Raw genomic sequence first — 16,100 nt, 5'->3', positions numbered from 1 at the left:
TAGTAAAAAGCGATAAAAGTGATTAGATCCATTTGTACTACCTGTGGTACAAGCCACCTGATGGGTAACACCGGTGGCTCAAGCTAGTGGGAATGTGTTAAATTTCAGGATGAATGAAATGCAATAGTATAGCCGGGGGTTTAGCTCAGGGGCGTAAGTGCCTGCTTGGAAAACGCAAGGTTGTGAGTTCAATCCCTGGTACAAAAAAAAAAAAAAAAAAAAAAAAGCAATGGTATAATATTCTGAAACAGAAAATATACTTCTTGGAAAAATCAGTGAAATTTAAATGAACTAATACTGGTTTTTTAGTCTTGATGAATAGTTGTGTATGATGTAACATTAGGGGAAAGTGGGTAAGAGGTGTATAGGAAATCTAAACTGCATTTTGGGGGGTGGTGAATACTGGGGATCAAATTCACACACTTGCACTTGCCAGGCAGGCCCTACTGAGCTATATTCCTGGCCACTGCAATTTCTCAGTAAAGTTAAATTTATTCTTGAACATTCTAATTAGAAAGTAGAAAGACAATTTTTCTCCCCTTGAAGATGGTGCTTTTTTATTCTATCTAGGTTAACCTTGAACTTTTTTTTTTTTGGTGTGGGGAATACTGGGAATCAAACGATCTTGCACTTGCCAGTCAGGCGCTTATGCCGCTGAGCTATATCCCCAGCCCTTAGCCTTGATCTCTTAAACTCAAACAGTCCTTTCCTTCAGTCTCCTGAGTAGCTGGGACTACAGAGATGCATCACTACACTTGGCTTATAATAAAAAGATTTAAACATTTAAGGTAAATTGGGTACAGTGGTACACTCCTGTAATCCCAGTACTCTGGGAGGCTGAGGTCAAGTTAGTCACTTAGCAAGACCTTGTCTCAAAATAAAAAAAAACAAAACAAAACAATAAAAAGGGTTGGGGATGTAGCTCAGTGTGAGTTCCCTGGATTTAATCCCCAGGACTGCAAAAACACCAGCACTAAAGAGAAAGGAAGAATGGTAAATATATATTCTACAGGCAATATAAAAAGAACACAGACAAGTGATTCTAAATAGCTTCTTATAGTGAGTCCGGTGGATTCACAAATCTGTTATTTCAACAAATATTTATTAAGTACTAAGCCTCATAAAATAAAAGCTGTATAATCTGTGGCAACATACTGTTCTCACGAGGGAGCTGGGACTATATGGACGTACTACTGCACCTGGGTAAACCTTATCTTACACATCAAGTAACTATTTCATAATGGCATTGGGTATAGCACTTGATCCTAACAAACTACCTAGGAGAAGTAAAGGTCTTCTGATTAAGAAACACAAAACCAGAACGCCTGAGTTAACTATCACTGAAGTGAATTCTACCTACTGCACAGGAAGTTTGGAAGGGTCAAATGTGGTAATGGTCCTGGCGTTCCGCAAGGGAAACTGCCAAAGGGACCACAAAAGGCCAAGTTTCTTTTCTCATTGTCTCATCGGGTGTCATCCAGAATAGGCCGATTTAGGAATAAGAAAAGGAAACAGGGCTGGGGATTTAGCTCAGCAGCATAAGCACCTGCCTTGCAAGCAGGCGGTCGTGAGTTCAATCCCTGGTACCGATAAAAAGGAAAAATACAAAAAAAAAAAAAAAAAGAAAAGGAAACAAATTGAGTTGCTTCCAGATCTCTCTTCACCAATTCTGTAATTTATTTAAGATCCAGATAAAGTCTAGATGGATTCTACGTAAAATTTTAATTTATGTATTCAATAACCATTCAACAATCATTCAGTAAATACTAATAATGCTCTATGTACTATATGGTTTTTTGCAGTTAAAAGAGGAAATTTTGTCTAAATATTTATAATGGACAAAGAATTTCATTTTTTAATTTACTTGTTTACTTGCAGTATTGGGGGTTGAACTCAGGTTCTCATACACGCTAGGCCAAGTGCTGTACCATTGAGTATACCTTCAGCCTCTATAGTTGATTAAATTAGATTATCTGATCTTGCCAAAGTCTCTGTGATATATAACACATTATAAAAAAAAGTAAATAAAAATTTCATGTTTAGTTTTCATGAGAAAACTAAGATAGTTTAATGACTTGCATTCAGTCAAGAGTTCTCAAAATTATCTGGGAGATTCCCAAACCCCAATCCCAGAGATTCTGAATGATGGTATACAAGAATTGATCATAAGTCTGAATTCCTGATTTCTTCTTTTTTAAAAGGACAGTCCCAGCACTCAGGAGGCCAGGGCAGGAGGATCACTAAGAGTTTGAGGCCAGCCTGGTATACATAGCAAGACCTTGTCTCAAAAAAATAAAAAATAAAAGTAGGATAATACTGAGACAGCATGTTTGAAAGGTCTACTAGTAAGACATTACAGTATATGTAACTAATCTGAAGAGACCAGTGCATTTTTGTAACTTTTTCTGAGTCACATAGGTCATTGGTGTTAGGATTTCAACTCCATTTGATTTCAAATCCCATATTTTTCATTACATTATTCTATAAGCTTCTTTTGCTAAAACAAAAGTTATTCTAATTATTAAATTGTAAAACTGCTGGAGAGTCTGTTCCTAAAGAAATTATCTCAACCAAACACAGAAATACAAGTTTAATTCGGGTCTATCACACTCTAAATTTCTAAAGTATACTCTTTTCATCTGTGAAATAATGAAAAATTTTGTCAAAAAAGATCACTGGAATTTATGAAAATATTGAATAAAATTTCTAAAACTCTTGAAAAGTAAACAGTGGGTCACATAAATTTACCTATCACCCATTATATATAGTCTTTACAAGCAAAAAACTATACTAAGGGGGAGGGGTTAATTAAGTACTTGCGTGTTTACCTGAAATAATCGTGCAATGGAGAGTAGCATTAATCCAGATAAAAATCCATTGTACTGAAAATGAATATCTGGACATATGTCAAGGAAAGACAATTGAACAAACTAAATTCAGAATGAACTGGACTACCTAACTAAGTACAGAAGTTGCAAATTAATTTTAACACAGGACCTTTGCACTGAGCTCCATTCTCAGCTCTTTTGTTTTTTTATATTACTGACCTTCATTTCTATATTAATATAGTGATCTTTTAAGAGAATAAACAAAAAACTATACCACAAATATTCTACATAAATGTAAACATGCATGTCTATTTCATAATTCTGCAAAACGAACTTTAGGAACAAGAGTTTTATTGCGGGAGTACTGGGAATCGAACTCACATCCCTACCCTAGTCCCACCCTGCTAAAAACCAGTGAATGAAGAACACCTAGGATGGATCCACATGGAACTAAAAGCAAGCCTCAACTTAACTGAGTCACATGTATTAACATCGTGGCTACTGGCTTAATGTGCTCTCTAAATCATTCAGAAACTATTGGGATCTGAATTCTAGCTGGAAGTATCTAGTGCTTTTGTCTTTTTAAGTCCAGTAAATATGCTAATGTACACTAAAAGTTCTGAGTATAAAAATCTTTGATTCTGATAAATGGAATTCAAGGGCAGGAACACAGACTGGGAACAGAAGACTGGTCACAAACCAGCCATATGCATGTACCACCACACCTGACTGCAGGTCATTTTTGAGGCTGCTCATAGCTGGTTGCTTCCTTATGGCTGGCTGGTTCCACTGGTAATGCAGACCTGCTGTGTAGGGCTGCTGTGTGACACCTGTGGGGAGACCTGGGCCACCATCCTCATTCACTGTGGGAGCTGTCGTCACTGCTTCCTGAGGAGCTGTCAAGAGCCTGGGGAACTGCTCTCAACACTGCTGCTCACCTGCTCAGTAACGTCAGCTTCAGCCCTTAGCTCTCTTTTGATGCCACCAGCTAAGAATCAGATGAGGGGATGTCCTTCAAGGGAGAAGTTTTGGGTCCAACTGGAGGCTTTCGTGGAGCTCTCAATGGCATTGGTGGTGGCTGTGACAGCTGTGGGGGATGAGTGGGCTGCTCCTCCATTGGGACCTGGATTTTGCTGCTCTCAACTCATTTTCTTCACATGAATGATGCTTCCAAAAACATAATCACCAGTGTCATGATTAATAATAAGCACACAGTCTTTCTGATAAGGTTGTCTATTCCCCTTGAATGCTGTCATTGGTGGTGTGGACCCAGGCGACTCCATCTCCTTTGTCAACCTGAAGCTTTCCTTCACAGGAAATGTCTGTAAGATGTTAGCTTAGAATCATAGCAAATGGGGTGGAAGGAGGCCTGTGGTTGCTTCTCAAAGCTCTCTCTCGGATGCAGACTGTGCTCCTGATGGTTCAATAGTGGATTTGTCATCCATTCATGGCCCTGGATCAGTGTTCTCCCCTCACCAGCATTGGGCAGGAAGCACACCGAGAGCTCAACCAGAGGCCACCAGGGGCAGGAAAGGAGTCTCCATTCTCAGCTTGCCTTTTTAAAAATATTTTATTTAGTTATTTACTATTTATTTGTTTGCTTGTTTAAAACAGGGTTTCTGTGTGTTGTTCAGGATGGCCTCGAGATCACATGTAGCCCAGGCTGGCATCCAACTTGCAGCAATTCTCCTGCCTCAGCCTCCCGAGCGCTGGATTACGGTTGTGCACTAGCATACCTGGCACCTCAGCTCTTTTTAAACATTTTCTTGAGACAGTTTGCAAATGCTTTCTTAATAGGTAAAGAGAAAAATATTACGAGTTTGGACTCCTCATAAATGTGTTTGCTTTGTTTTGTTCTGGTACTGGGGATTGCCCGGGATACTCTGTACTGAGCTACATCCCTGGCATCCCTGGCTGGTCTCAAACTTGTGATCCTCTTGCCTTGGCCTCCCAGAGTACTGAATCACAGGAGCGTATCAGCCTCACAGCCTAGTTTTCTTAAAGCAGACTTATCCTGGAAAAATTTCTGACTAAAATTTATGTTTAAGAACCAGAGGGGCGGGCTGGGGATTTAGCTCAGCGGCATAAGCACCTGCCCTGAAAGCAGGCAGTTGTGAGTTTGATCCCTGGTACCGATAAAAAGTTAAAAAAAAAAAAAAGAACCAGAGGGGCCAGGGATTTAACTCAGTGGCATAACACTTGCATGGGAAGTGTGAGTTCCTGAGTCCAGTTCCTGGTACCTTAAAAAAGAAACAAACCAGAAAACTGTCTAGTATTTGTTTTCCTAGAAAAGTACAAAAGTCAGGTTGTTTCCCATATGTAACAGAATGATAAGCCCTTTCCTATTCTAAAAATTTAGAATGTGTTAATAAAACCATTTAATATATGTATTAGACTAAAGACAGTTAAGAAATCTCAATAGAAAATGGTTTTACTGGTGGTTTACCTGGTTCTCATATTCCATCAGTAACTTTTTAGGGGTCAAAGTGTTCTAATAATCAGAATCCAAATAAGCTGGGGAGAAAGTGGTTTTGGGAGCTCACTAACTTACTCCATACCCATTTCCAAAAGCATCTCACATTTAATTGTCATCATTACAGAAAGAATCCATCTTGATTCAGGCTATCCAGGAAAAGAAATAGTATACAGAACACATCAAGGATACGGTCCACAATCAGCAACCCAAAGTTCCACAGCAGTAACGCAGACAGAATGAACTTCGGCTTCTCTGTAAGTTCTTTACTTGCTTTTTTTCCATTGACGCATTTACAGCACCTATGGTGACACATTGGGAAAGAAGAAGAAACTTAATGTTTGTTAGCGAATCACAATGCTACTGTGGAGTACACTAGGGCAGATTTTATTTGCCGTTCCTGACAAACAGTCCCTGCCATTCTAGTTTCTTAAAAAGATAGCAGCAGAGGCAAAGACCTCTGGGCCTGTTCCATGTCTATCGGCTATGCTGATCTGAAACAAAGTCTTCATTTCATAAAACTAAAATTTAGAAACAGCCACTTGGAAACAAAGAATAAGGATTTTGAAAATTGAAAGGGCAGACATATTTCAGTTCTCAAGAGTAAAACATGCAAGATGGTATAACTCAGGGATGCAGCATGTGCTTATCATGAGCAAGACCTGGGGTTTGATTTCCAGCACTGGGAAAAAAAAAAAAACATAATAATATGTAAATAATGAAGTTTCCTCTCAGTCAGTTAACACAGCAGTGAGTTAAGACTCCTTCACACTGTATTTCCTTAACACTTCTGCACAAAACGACATTTTTCAAACTTACTCGTGAACAGCATACACAAAGAGAAGGTCTGTAAAGATGACAGAAAATCTCTGGAAAAGTAAAGTCCTTGAGTTGAAGTAGTTCAGATTATGGATATTAAGCATCTCTTGGTCAAAATATTTGGCAACATGAGACAGGACATATTCAAACCACGCAAAAAAAGGTGGGTAATCCAAGGTCCACTCTGAGGTTGCCTGTGATAAAAACAGAAGATAAAACATATCCTAAGTAACTGAATAAAGAAGGCACAAAGACTTATCTTTTTCACTTTGTGGTTGTTAAAAATGTCAGTGAAATGACACTGCATTTAAAACAATGTCCTATGTAGCACTCAGGAGGCTGAGGCAGAATTGCTGTGAGATCAAGGCCAGTCTGGGCTACACAGTGAGTTCAAGGTGAGCCTGAACTACATAATGAACCTTGCCTCAAAAACAAACAAACAAACACCAAAACCAAAACAACAAAGGTGGCAACAAAAAGAAAAAAAAGTATAAAATAAAGCCTTAAATATACACATCAATTCCTATGTAAGAATGAACAGAACACTAAAGTTTGTCTTCCAAGTTATTCCATGTGATCTTCAGTTTCGTCAAACAGAGTCAAACATATTTCAAAGGAAACGAATCTGAAACTTTTTTTCTTTATCTGGCTTTTTGAGACAGGGTCTTGCTATGTAGCCTAGGCTGGCCTGAAACTCATGGAAATCTTCCTGCCTCAACCTTTTAAGTGTGGGATTACAGACGTGTGCCACCATGCCTGACTAATCTGAAACTTAGAAATAATAAAGTTGGTTATGGCACAATTCTACTCAGCTAGGTATTAAAAGGAAAAAGGGAACTGCAGCAAAACAAATGATTCACTAGCTGGGCTCTGAGTTCTTTCTAAGAGACTCAATTTCCCTTCTCCTAAAATGAGACACGAAGATTAAATGAAGTAATACATATAAAATCTATTTATGTACGACAACAAAATGTTATAAAAATGCTACTTATCCTTTGTTTCACTAGGTCCTGGTATCCTTTAGAATAAAAACTATCCTTTGTCATTGTATCCTAAAGTAATTATTTTTTTTTCCTTTTTTGAGACAGGGTCTCGCTATGCAGCTCAGGCTGGCCTTGAGCTCACTTTGTAGCCCAGGCTAGTCTCGAACTCGCAAGGATCCTCCCACCTCAGCCTCCCGAGTGCTGGAATTACAGGTGTGAGCCACCACGACTGGCTCCTAAATAATTATTAAGTGACCATTAGTTAAATGAGTGAACAGTCACGAATGAGCAAATGAAAACTTTAGGTTTGGAGAAGGCCTAGCTCGTTCATTCCTCCTGTAGGGATAGAGTATAGCAGACTCAGATGGCCTGAAGCAAACCCGAAGACTTTCTGTCAGGGCACTCAGGCTACCCCTTCCCCCCATTAAGTTCTATTTTATGAAAATTTTCTTCTCTAATATCAGACCTCCAAAGTGGACTATAAACAAAATAGGCCACTGAACTATGCAAAGAAAAATTAGAAATTCTAATTTTAAATGTCACCCTTTTAAGATTTCTATTTTTATCCTATATTAATGGAGCAGTGTTTTATAATTTATAAGACATATTGTATAAGAAATGGTCAAAAAGCATTTCCTGATAGGATATGGGCAATAAAAAAATTTAGAAACACTGTTCATGTAATTCTAAGAAATTCTATTTCAGTTTGGACTTACTTAACATTTGCAATTTTCAGCCACAATTTGAAATGTCAGAGGTCAACCTATCCTTTAATAAACATTTATCTTACCACACAAGTTTTTTCAATCCTGCTTTACTGACATAAATTAATTAAATTTCTAGTCTCCTCTCCTCTTTTTCTGTTTTTGAGACCAGTTACACAAAGCTGGTATGTTGCCCAGATTAGGCTTGAACTTTCAATCCTCCTGCCTCAGCCTTCCAGACTGTTGGGATTGCAGGTGTGGGACACCTTGCCTGGCTCATAGTTATTTATTTCAAAATGGGTAATGGGAAGCATCAGAGGTTTGGGGTCCTACTGAGGAGGACAAGTGTTCTGTGAACAGTAAAGGTGGTACACACTTAAAAGTTCTCTGTATACCACACTTATTCCTTGCAAAATTTCCCAAACTAGGCCCAGATGGTCCTCTTGACCTCAATGGTTTCTGCCTGGGGGCCATCTTTTTTGTTTTTGATACAGGGTCTTGCTATGTAGTCTAGACCAGCCTAAAACTCTTCCTGCCTCAGGCTTCTGAGTGCTTAAATTACAGGTATGGGTCATATGCCAAGCTGGGTTCATCTTCTTATCTAAACAGCTGTTGGAAAGTCATGTAGCAATTAGTAGTCACTAGCTAAGAGTTAGTGATGAGACTCAAATCTGGATCTCAATCTGAGTCCAAACCTATTAGCTCAAGAAGCTAACACAACAGAGCTTTCTTCACATATTGAAAATCCAATGTGTACATGGGGAAGATTCAAAACAAAGGTATATTTACTAAGGATCTTTCTAGCATCTTTCCCAACTGGTTGGTCAATCTAAAGGGTAAAGTCACAGTAAAGGAGGGCTCCACAAGCAATCAGCTCTTCACGTGTCTGCTAACCTGGGATGGCACGAGGACCCTGCCTGACTGGCTGCACACCTCTCTCCAGTCTTATCTCCTACTGTGACTCTCCTGCCAAATCATTTAGGTTTGCTTCTTGGTTTCTGCTCCTTGTTGGCAAGAAGAAAAAGTATACTACTACAAAAATCAGCTATAAACATTTTCTATCTAAAACAGAGAACCACAAATATGGTTGTAGGAGTACAAATAGGCAATACTGAAAGTTAGGAGACAACCTCTCAAAGGAATTAGAGCTGTAAAGAAGAAAAGGATGACAAACAGAACCCCAGAGAGAGTCAGCTTTTTAAGGAGTATGTAGATGTCAAAGAATTAGAGGAGACTGAGAAGGAAGAGAGAGAAAACAGGGAAATGACAAGATAGCCTTTTCACTCATAGTCTGAGGGTCATTCATTCATTAATGTTTACAGAGAGCTGTTGTTCCAAGCACTGTGCTAAATGCTTCAGACACACTACAGTCCTTCCCTTTCATAATTATTATAATTTCATAATTGGGAACAGTAAGGCTTTGAGAGGTCAAATGCTTTGCCCATGATTGCCCAGTGTAAGTAGCAGAGGCTAAGTTGGACATTGTGGTGCATGCCTGGAATTCTAGTACTCTGGAAGCTGAGATAGAAGGATTACTGCAAGTTTGAGGCCAGGTTCTATATAGTGAGACCCTGTCCTAAAAACAAAAAAAAGTAGCAGAGGCTGAAGTTAAATCCAGGCCAAGTGCTTGACCACTAGTCCACATAATACTCCTCCTAAAAGATACCCATACATGCAAACTGTACTGTACTGCTGCTGCAGTAGTATTTTGTGAAAATAAACCTAGTCATCTGGGACAATTGTTCTTAGGCTTTCTCAGTACAAAGGACCACTGTAACTTCACTAAAACAATACAAAAAACATTACCCAAAAGGCAACAACTCAAAAAAAGCTTGCCTTAAAAAATATTTTCCTGACTTCCAGGAGAACATAGCAGATAGATAGCAGCAGCTTCGGAGGCTCTCTGAGAAACTGCACTTAAAATCCAGGAATGGTGCCGGGCGAGAAATCCTAAGCAAGGGGAGATATACTTTGCTGACCCAGGAACGAACTAAACTAAGAGAAACCAACTGGAAATGCAATCCCGGTGATATAACAGGAACATAGGTCTCAGCGCGGAAGCTGGACCGTGCACCACTGGAAGCTGTGATTTGAATTTCCTGCAGCCGCTGCTGTGACAAGGAGAGAGGCGTGAAAGCTCTGAGAATGGGAAGCAGTGAATGGAGTTGAGAGAGGGACTGGCCGGGAGCCCTGCATCAACCTGCGGTGAGTGAGCGGATCGGGGACCACTCCATAGGAGGCTTCAGCAAAGGACATACTGGGACCGGGCAGACTAGCTGGAACAGGTTATTACAGTGACTTCAGTCACAAATTCCCCTCTCAAGCGGGATTGGTGGGGACTGCCTGGCCTGCGTGATGCCGCTAAGACCCAGTAGGCTAGCCCAAACCAGGTCCCAGGGCCTGGAGGTGCACCTGAGCAGTGAAGCCTTTGGTAGGTTTACCTGGAGGGGTGGGCCCAGCAGAGGCTGCCCAGGTGTGTGTCTCCCTAGTACACTGCAGTAGGTGGGAACACCTAGCCAGCGCAATTCAAACAAACTGTGACAGACAAAGAGAAAAAAACTGGGCTTCCTATATTCTCTTGTATAAAAGGAACAAAAAATATGGGAAGAGGGAGCAACAAGAAAGGGTCGTTGGCCCCCAATCCTGAGAAAGATGCAATATTAGACACGGCACCAACAGACATAAAGCGCTATCTCCAGAGCCTCATAGACAAGTTCAGGAATGAAGTTATTAACCACCTAAAGCAAGATATAAGTAGAATAGTTAGAGAAATGCTAAACACCGCCCAAGAAAAAACAGATGGTGGAATGGAAGAACAGAAAAAAAGGGGAGAATTGTTTGATGGAGAAAATAGAGAAAACATAGAATACGTGAAGCAGGTTCAAAAAGATTACCAGGAAACTAAAAACTCTATCGAAAACTGGCATAACAGCTTGAAAAGAAACTAAGGATAGATTATCTGAACTGGAGGGCAGATTTGTAATATGGGAGCATGAAATGAAAAACTTCTTAAAAGTAACAAAAAAACAAACAGCAACAATACAAAGGCTAGAAGATGATAAGAGGATCTATAACTTAAGAATTAAGAACATAAAAGAAGAAGTAGGGACACAAACAAATGGACTACAAAAGCTATTCACAGAAATAATCCAAGAGAATTTTCCTAATTTAGCAAATGGTAAAGATGCTCAGATGTATGAGGCATATAGGACCCAAGCTACCTACAGTCCAAACAGAGCCACACCCAGGCATATAATAATCAAAATTCCAGAAATCCAATATAAGAACAGAATATTAAAAGCCGTCTGAGACAAGAAACAGATCACTTACAAGAGAACAACCATCAGAATCACAGCAGACTTCTCGGCACAAACCATCAAATCATGAAGAGCGCGGGGAGAAATAATTCAAGCTTTGAAAGATAGTAACCTCCAGCCAAGATTGGTATATCCTGCACAACTGTCCCTGGAAATTGATGGAAAAACAAGGTGCTTCCAGGATAAAGTGGAACTAAGGGAATTTGCAACCACCAATTCAACTTTACAGAGAATACTGCAGGATATTCTAAAAAAGAAAAATACCAAGATTCCAGAAATAGTGGCAGGGAGGCCACAATGAATGGAGCAGAGAGAGAAATGAAGAAGACAAACTGATAACCAACGACAGAAAAAGAGCTTAACAGAAATGAGGCAGAGAAGATCAGATGGTAGGAACAGCTATTTTGGAGAAAACAAGACATCATAATAGTGCTGATTTAGTATCATCTTATTTTGAAGTCCCATCAAACTTGTATTCTTCTGTCTCCATCGGTCTTAAAAGGTTGTATCTTATTGGATTTTATTATATATGACAATGTAAGTAAAAACTTTTATAGACAAGGAGATTATACAGAAACCATTGTTCATTTTCTGTTAATTGGTTCTAAATACCTTGTAATAATGTCATTCTCTTGAATCGTTTTATAGTGTCTTGATATGTTTGGTGCTACAGTATACAAAGTTATACTCAAAGATTTCAAGGAAAGAGACACTATGGTAACTATTTTTATGTCAGGATATCTTGTGGTGAAACACTATTTTGCTTAAATGGTTATGTTTTGACCTGCGCTGTTCTGTTGTTATGCCCTCTTTTATGTCAATCCCCCCCTTTTTAAAAAAAATTATTTACTTTTTTCATCTTTTTAATTAAGGGAAAAATAAAAATAGCAGGATACATTATAGTAACCTACTTTGATTTCCTATTAACTTGATTTGAAATCCTGTATTGCCCTCACCATCTTGTTTTGACTGATTTTCCCCTATTCTGCTTTGCTTGATAGTACCAAGTTCAAAAGTATAGACAAAACTGTGAAGACAATTAGATTCATTATTACGCCATTCCGGTTGATTATTATCTTCTTTTAAAGTCCTGTAATGTCTCTAATGCTTTGGTTTTATCCTTTACTGTTTTGTTCAATTTTATTATAACTGGCAATTCTTCTTAAAATAGCAAGAGGCAGTATGGTAACCATTGTTGATCACTTTGTGTTTTGTTTTTACATTATCTATTATGTCCATCATTTTGTTTTGACTGACTCTGTTCTGATATGTCGCATTTGGTTTTACTCTCTTCAAAAAAAGTAATAAGAACTGTGGGAGTAATAAAACCCAAAATGTGTAACTCATTGTACAAAAGAAAAGAAAAGAAAGTGCTCTAAAGCTTTTAACTGCAAATATGTTTAAGTGTATAAGATAGATAACCATATTACTGAGTTTTTTTGTATCATTGAACAAAACTGTTTGTACTCTCACTGTTTGAAAGTCCACTTTATATGCTTCAATTTTGTAACTTGAACAACTATTTCTTTTTTTTTTTTTTTTTGTCTTTTTCGTTTTTATCGATACCAGGGAGCAAACTCACGATTGCCTGCTTGCAAGGCAGGCGCTTATGCCACTGAGCTAAATCCCAAGCCCCGAACAACTATTTCTAAGATGAGAATATGTAATCTATTAATTAGTGATTTCTGTTTATTTTTTAAATTTTGTATTACTTGTACCCTTTTTCTGTTTTTTTCTTTTTCTCCTTAAATAAAAAAAAATTTTTTTCCTGGGTTGGGGATTTAGGTCAATGGCATAAGTGCCTGTCTTGCAAGCACGCAGTCGTGAGTTCGATCACTGGTACCGGTAAAAAAAAAAATTTCCTGACAGCAAAGAATTGCTTTTGATCAAGATTTCTGAGGTAATGTCTGTTGTTGATGAAGTATCACATGTAATTTAGGGTTTTTTTTAATAATAGGGGAGAATATTATATATATTATATGGTACCTATATATCAAATTTGATTTTTCCTTTCCTAATAAAATTACAAAATGTAAGGAATAGACCAAGAGCTTGGAAGTGATTCATTTTAAATCTTCATGTTCCAAGTGAGGCCTTAGCCTACAAAGATGAAGTTATCTTTTTTTTTTCCTTTTTGGTACTGGGGATTGAACTCATGACCTTGCACTCGCCAGGCAGGCACTTATACCACTAAGCTAAATCCTGGCAAAGATGAAGTACTCGCTGACTATATAGTTAGTGGGAAGCCTTACCTAGAATCCAATTTTTCTTCTTTCCCACTCCAGTATTCCTTCAAAGAGCATAGTGGATATTATAATTCTGAATTTAAAGCTTGAGAAATTTTGGTTACACTGGGGACTGAGCCCAGGGCCACACACATGCTAGATGAGCACTCTTGCCACTGAACTACACCTCCAGCCTTTTCGATTTTATTTTATTTTTTTATTGTCTTTTTCAGACAGGGTCTCGATATGCAGTTCAGGCTGGCCTTGAGCTCACTTTGTAGCCTAGGCTGGTCTCAAACTCGCAATGATCCTCCTGCCTCAGCCTCCCGAGTACTGGGATTACAGGTGTGAGCTACCGCGCCCAGCTTCGATTTTATTTTTGAGACAGGGCATTGCTAAGCAGCCCAGGGTGGCCATAAACTTGTGATTTTCTTACCTTAAGCTTCTCAAGAAACTGGAGTTATAGATGTGAGTCACTCTGCCTGGCTGGCAAATTCATTTTGAAATAAGGAGACAGAGCACAAAGGGCTAAGACGTGTTATGTATATGTAACAACTTCCTACAATGAATGCATTAATTGTGTAGTGCAAAGAAAACCAGAAGAACAGAATTGAGAAATGAACAAAACTCTTTTTTGTAGACAGGGTCTCACTATATAGTCCAGGCTGCCCTATAACTTGTTACTGTAGCCTGGGCTGACCTTGAATTCACAATCCTGCTTCAGCCTTCAAAGTGATGACATTCCAATCATGTTTTATCTGGCTTAGCATACAACTTTTATAAAGATTAATTTAATTTTTGCTTTGAAGACAGGGTCTTGCGATGTGGTTTAGGCTGACCTTGAACTACGTATCCAAAGCAGGCCTCAAATTCACAGGGATCTCCCTGCCTCAGCCTCTTACATACTGAGATTACAGGCATGTGCCATCATGTCTGTCTATAAAGATTAACTATATCTGTAACTATACAGAATTTCTAGTGTTGACAATCAAACTTAGGGCCTTGTACTTACTAATGAGCACTCTATTGCTACTATCCTCCCAGCCTTATAAATCTGCTTTCCGCTTTACTGAATAACATTTATGTGTTATACATATATATGTATGTGTGTATATATATATATATATATATATATACACATATATATATACATATATATATATACATATATATATACATATATATATATATATATATATATATGATCTACAAAACATGAAAATTACAACTTACCTCATAATACCACTGTGATAATGGCAAACTGTGAGTGATAGCAAGCCAGTTTCGGTGTACTTCAAAATCTGTAGAATGGCTACTCAAGGCAATTAGGTAAACAAAATTAGATTTTAAAACCTTTGTCAATTTTTAATTTCCACAGTTATGTTTTTGAATGGCTTGAAACCCTCTAAATAATCGCGGTTCCCTATCCTATAAAGACACAAATAGGCATTACATATTCCTGAAACATCTCAGAATGGCAGACCTTCAGGAAAGTTGTTGGATCTCATAGCTATTTAAAAAGCTGACACAGAACTTACACACACACACACACACACACACACACACACACACAAACAAACTAACATAATGTATTATCTGGAAAAAGCCTCACGCACAAGAAGCTGGATCTTGAGAAATGGCTTGCCACAGGAAAGAGGAAAACAGTCCCTGTCCTGCCTTTCCGTGTCTCCAAATTCTCCCTATCTACTATCTATAAATAGCATCTCAATATACCCCTAATGTTAGAAGTCGTCACTCCCCATCAGGATAGATAATCACTAGAGAGTCACTACATATAAATACTGTATGTCCAAGTATCTCCCATCTGTAGCAGAACAGTTTTGTCAATGCTGTACTTCTTCTGTGTCTATACCACCACCTAACACAAGGTCAGCTCATAATATCACTCTCGAAAGCCAATATGCTATACAACAAAGCCCATTTTACCCTTTCCAGTATGTTTCATAAATCTTTCTAGAGAATATTTCTCCTAAGCCTCAGCCATAGAAGATTAAGAACACTCCTTTATTTTTGTCTCCCTAGGTTCAGTTCTTGGTCCTTTTTTTTTTTTTTAATGCAATTCACTCTGCTCTGAACAATATTATTTATACTTTTTGGTGCCACTATCAACTACATAATGACAATTTCTGAATTGCTATATATTATTTTGGTCTTTTTCCTGAGTTCTAGAGACAGACACTTCCAACTTTCTAAGACAATGTCACTAGAATTTCTTAGAAATTCTCAACAGTCACCACTCTGAACTGATAACTCAGCAATTTTCATTTCAAGTATAACAAAAATATTCATATACTGCTGGCTTTATATAATTATCTTATTATAATTTCTAAAATGGTAAATATCTATTCTGGAGCCTACACAAACACATAGCTTTTTAGAGCCTCAATGATTCTATTTGTTTGAGACAGGGTCTTGCCCCATAGTTCAGACTGGCTTTGAGCTCTCTGCAATTCTCCCGTCTTAAGTCACCACACCATGTCAGTGATTTTTATTTTTATTTTTTGTACCGTGGGTTGAACTTATGACCTCACATTTGTCAGGCAGGCACTTACGCTGCTGAGCTAACTGCCCAGCTATCCCTGTGTCAGTGATTTTTATGAAATTAAGTAACGCTGACTAAAAAAGCTTGAGAACTGCTGCTATATAGTGACAAAAATAACTATGTGACAATAAATTCAATTTTAATTGAAAGAAACCAAATCTAAGAGAATGCACTGAATGATTCCTTAT

General features: G+C 38.3%; 1 protein-coding gene across 8 annotated transcripts in view; it reads right to left on the bottom strand.

Moving 5' to 3' along the window:
* The window catches only part of Alg8 (ALG8 alpha-1,3-glucosyltransferase), a 36,972-nt gene that overhangs the window by 17,398 nt on the left and 3,474 nt on the right, over window positions 1–16,100 (bottom strand). For 6 of the 8 annotated variants that reach the window (XR_010049828.1, XM_003468590.5, XM_063256417.1 and 3 more), the window contains 4 exons: window positions 14,583–14,661; window positions 6,121–6,314; window positions 5,494–5,603; window positions 2,829–2,896 (listed from right to left, as the gene is read on the bottom strand). Coding sequence is in view for 6 of the 8 variants with exons in the window: in XM_003468590.5 (XP_003468638.2) it covers window positions 2,829–2,896; window positions 5,494–5,603; window positions 6,121–6,314; window positions 14,583–14,661 (451 nt within the window). In the remaining 2 variants the exon portion in view is untranslated. Of the gene's footprint in view, window positions 1–2,828; window positions 2,897–3,766; window positions 4,151–5,493; window positions 5,604–6,120; window positions 6,315–14,582; window positions 14,662–16,100 lie in introns of those variants that run through there. The other 2 variants (XM_013151175.2, XM_063256416.1) reach the window with 2 other exon arrangements.

The sequence above is a fragment of the Cavia porcellus genome, unplaced genomic scaffold (genome assembly GCF_034190915.1).
Source record: "Cavia porcellus strain 051 isolate PalLab524CR breed Dunkin Hartley unplaced genomic scaffold, mCavPor4.1 scaffold_9, whole genome shotgun sequence".
In the NCBI taxonomy this organism is placed as follows: domain Eukaryota; kingdom Metazoa; phylum Chordata; class Mammalia; order Rodentia; family Caviidae; genus Cavia; species Cavia porcellus.
This window is presented reverse-complemented; position numbering and strand designations above follow the sequence as displayed.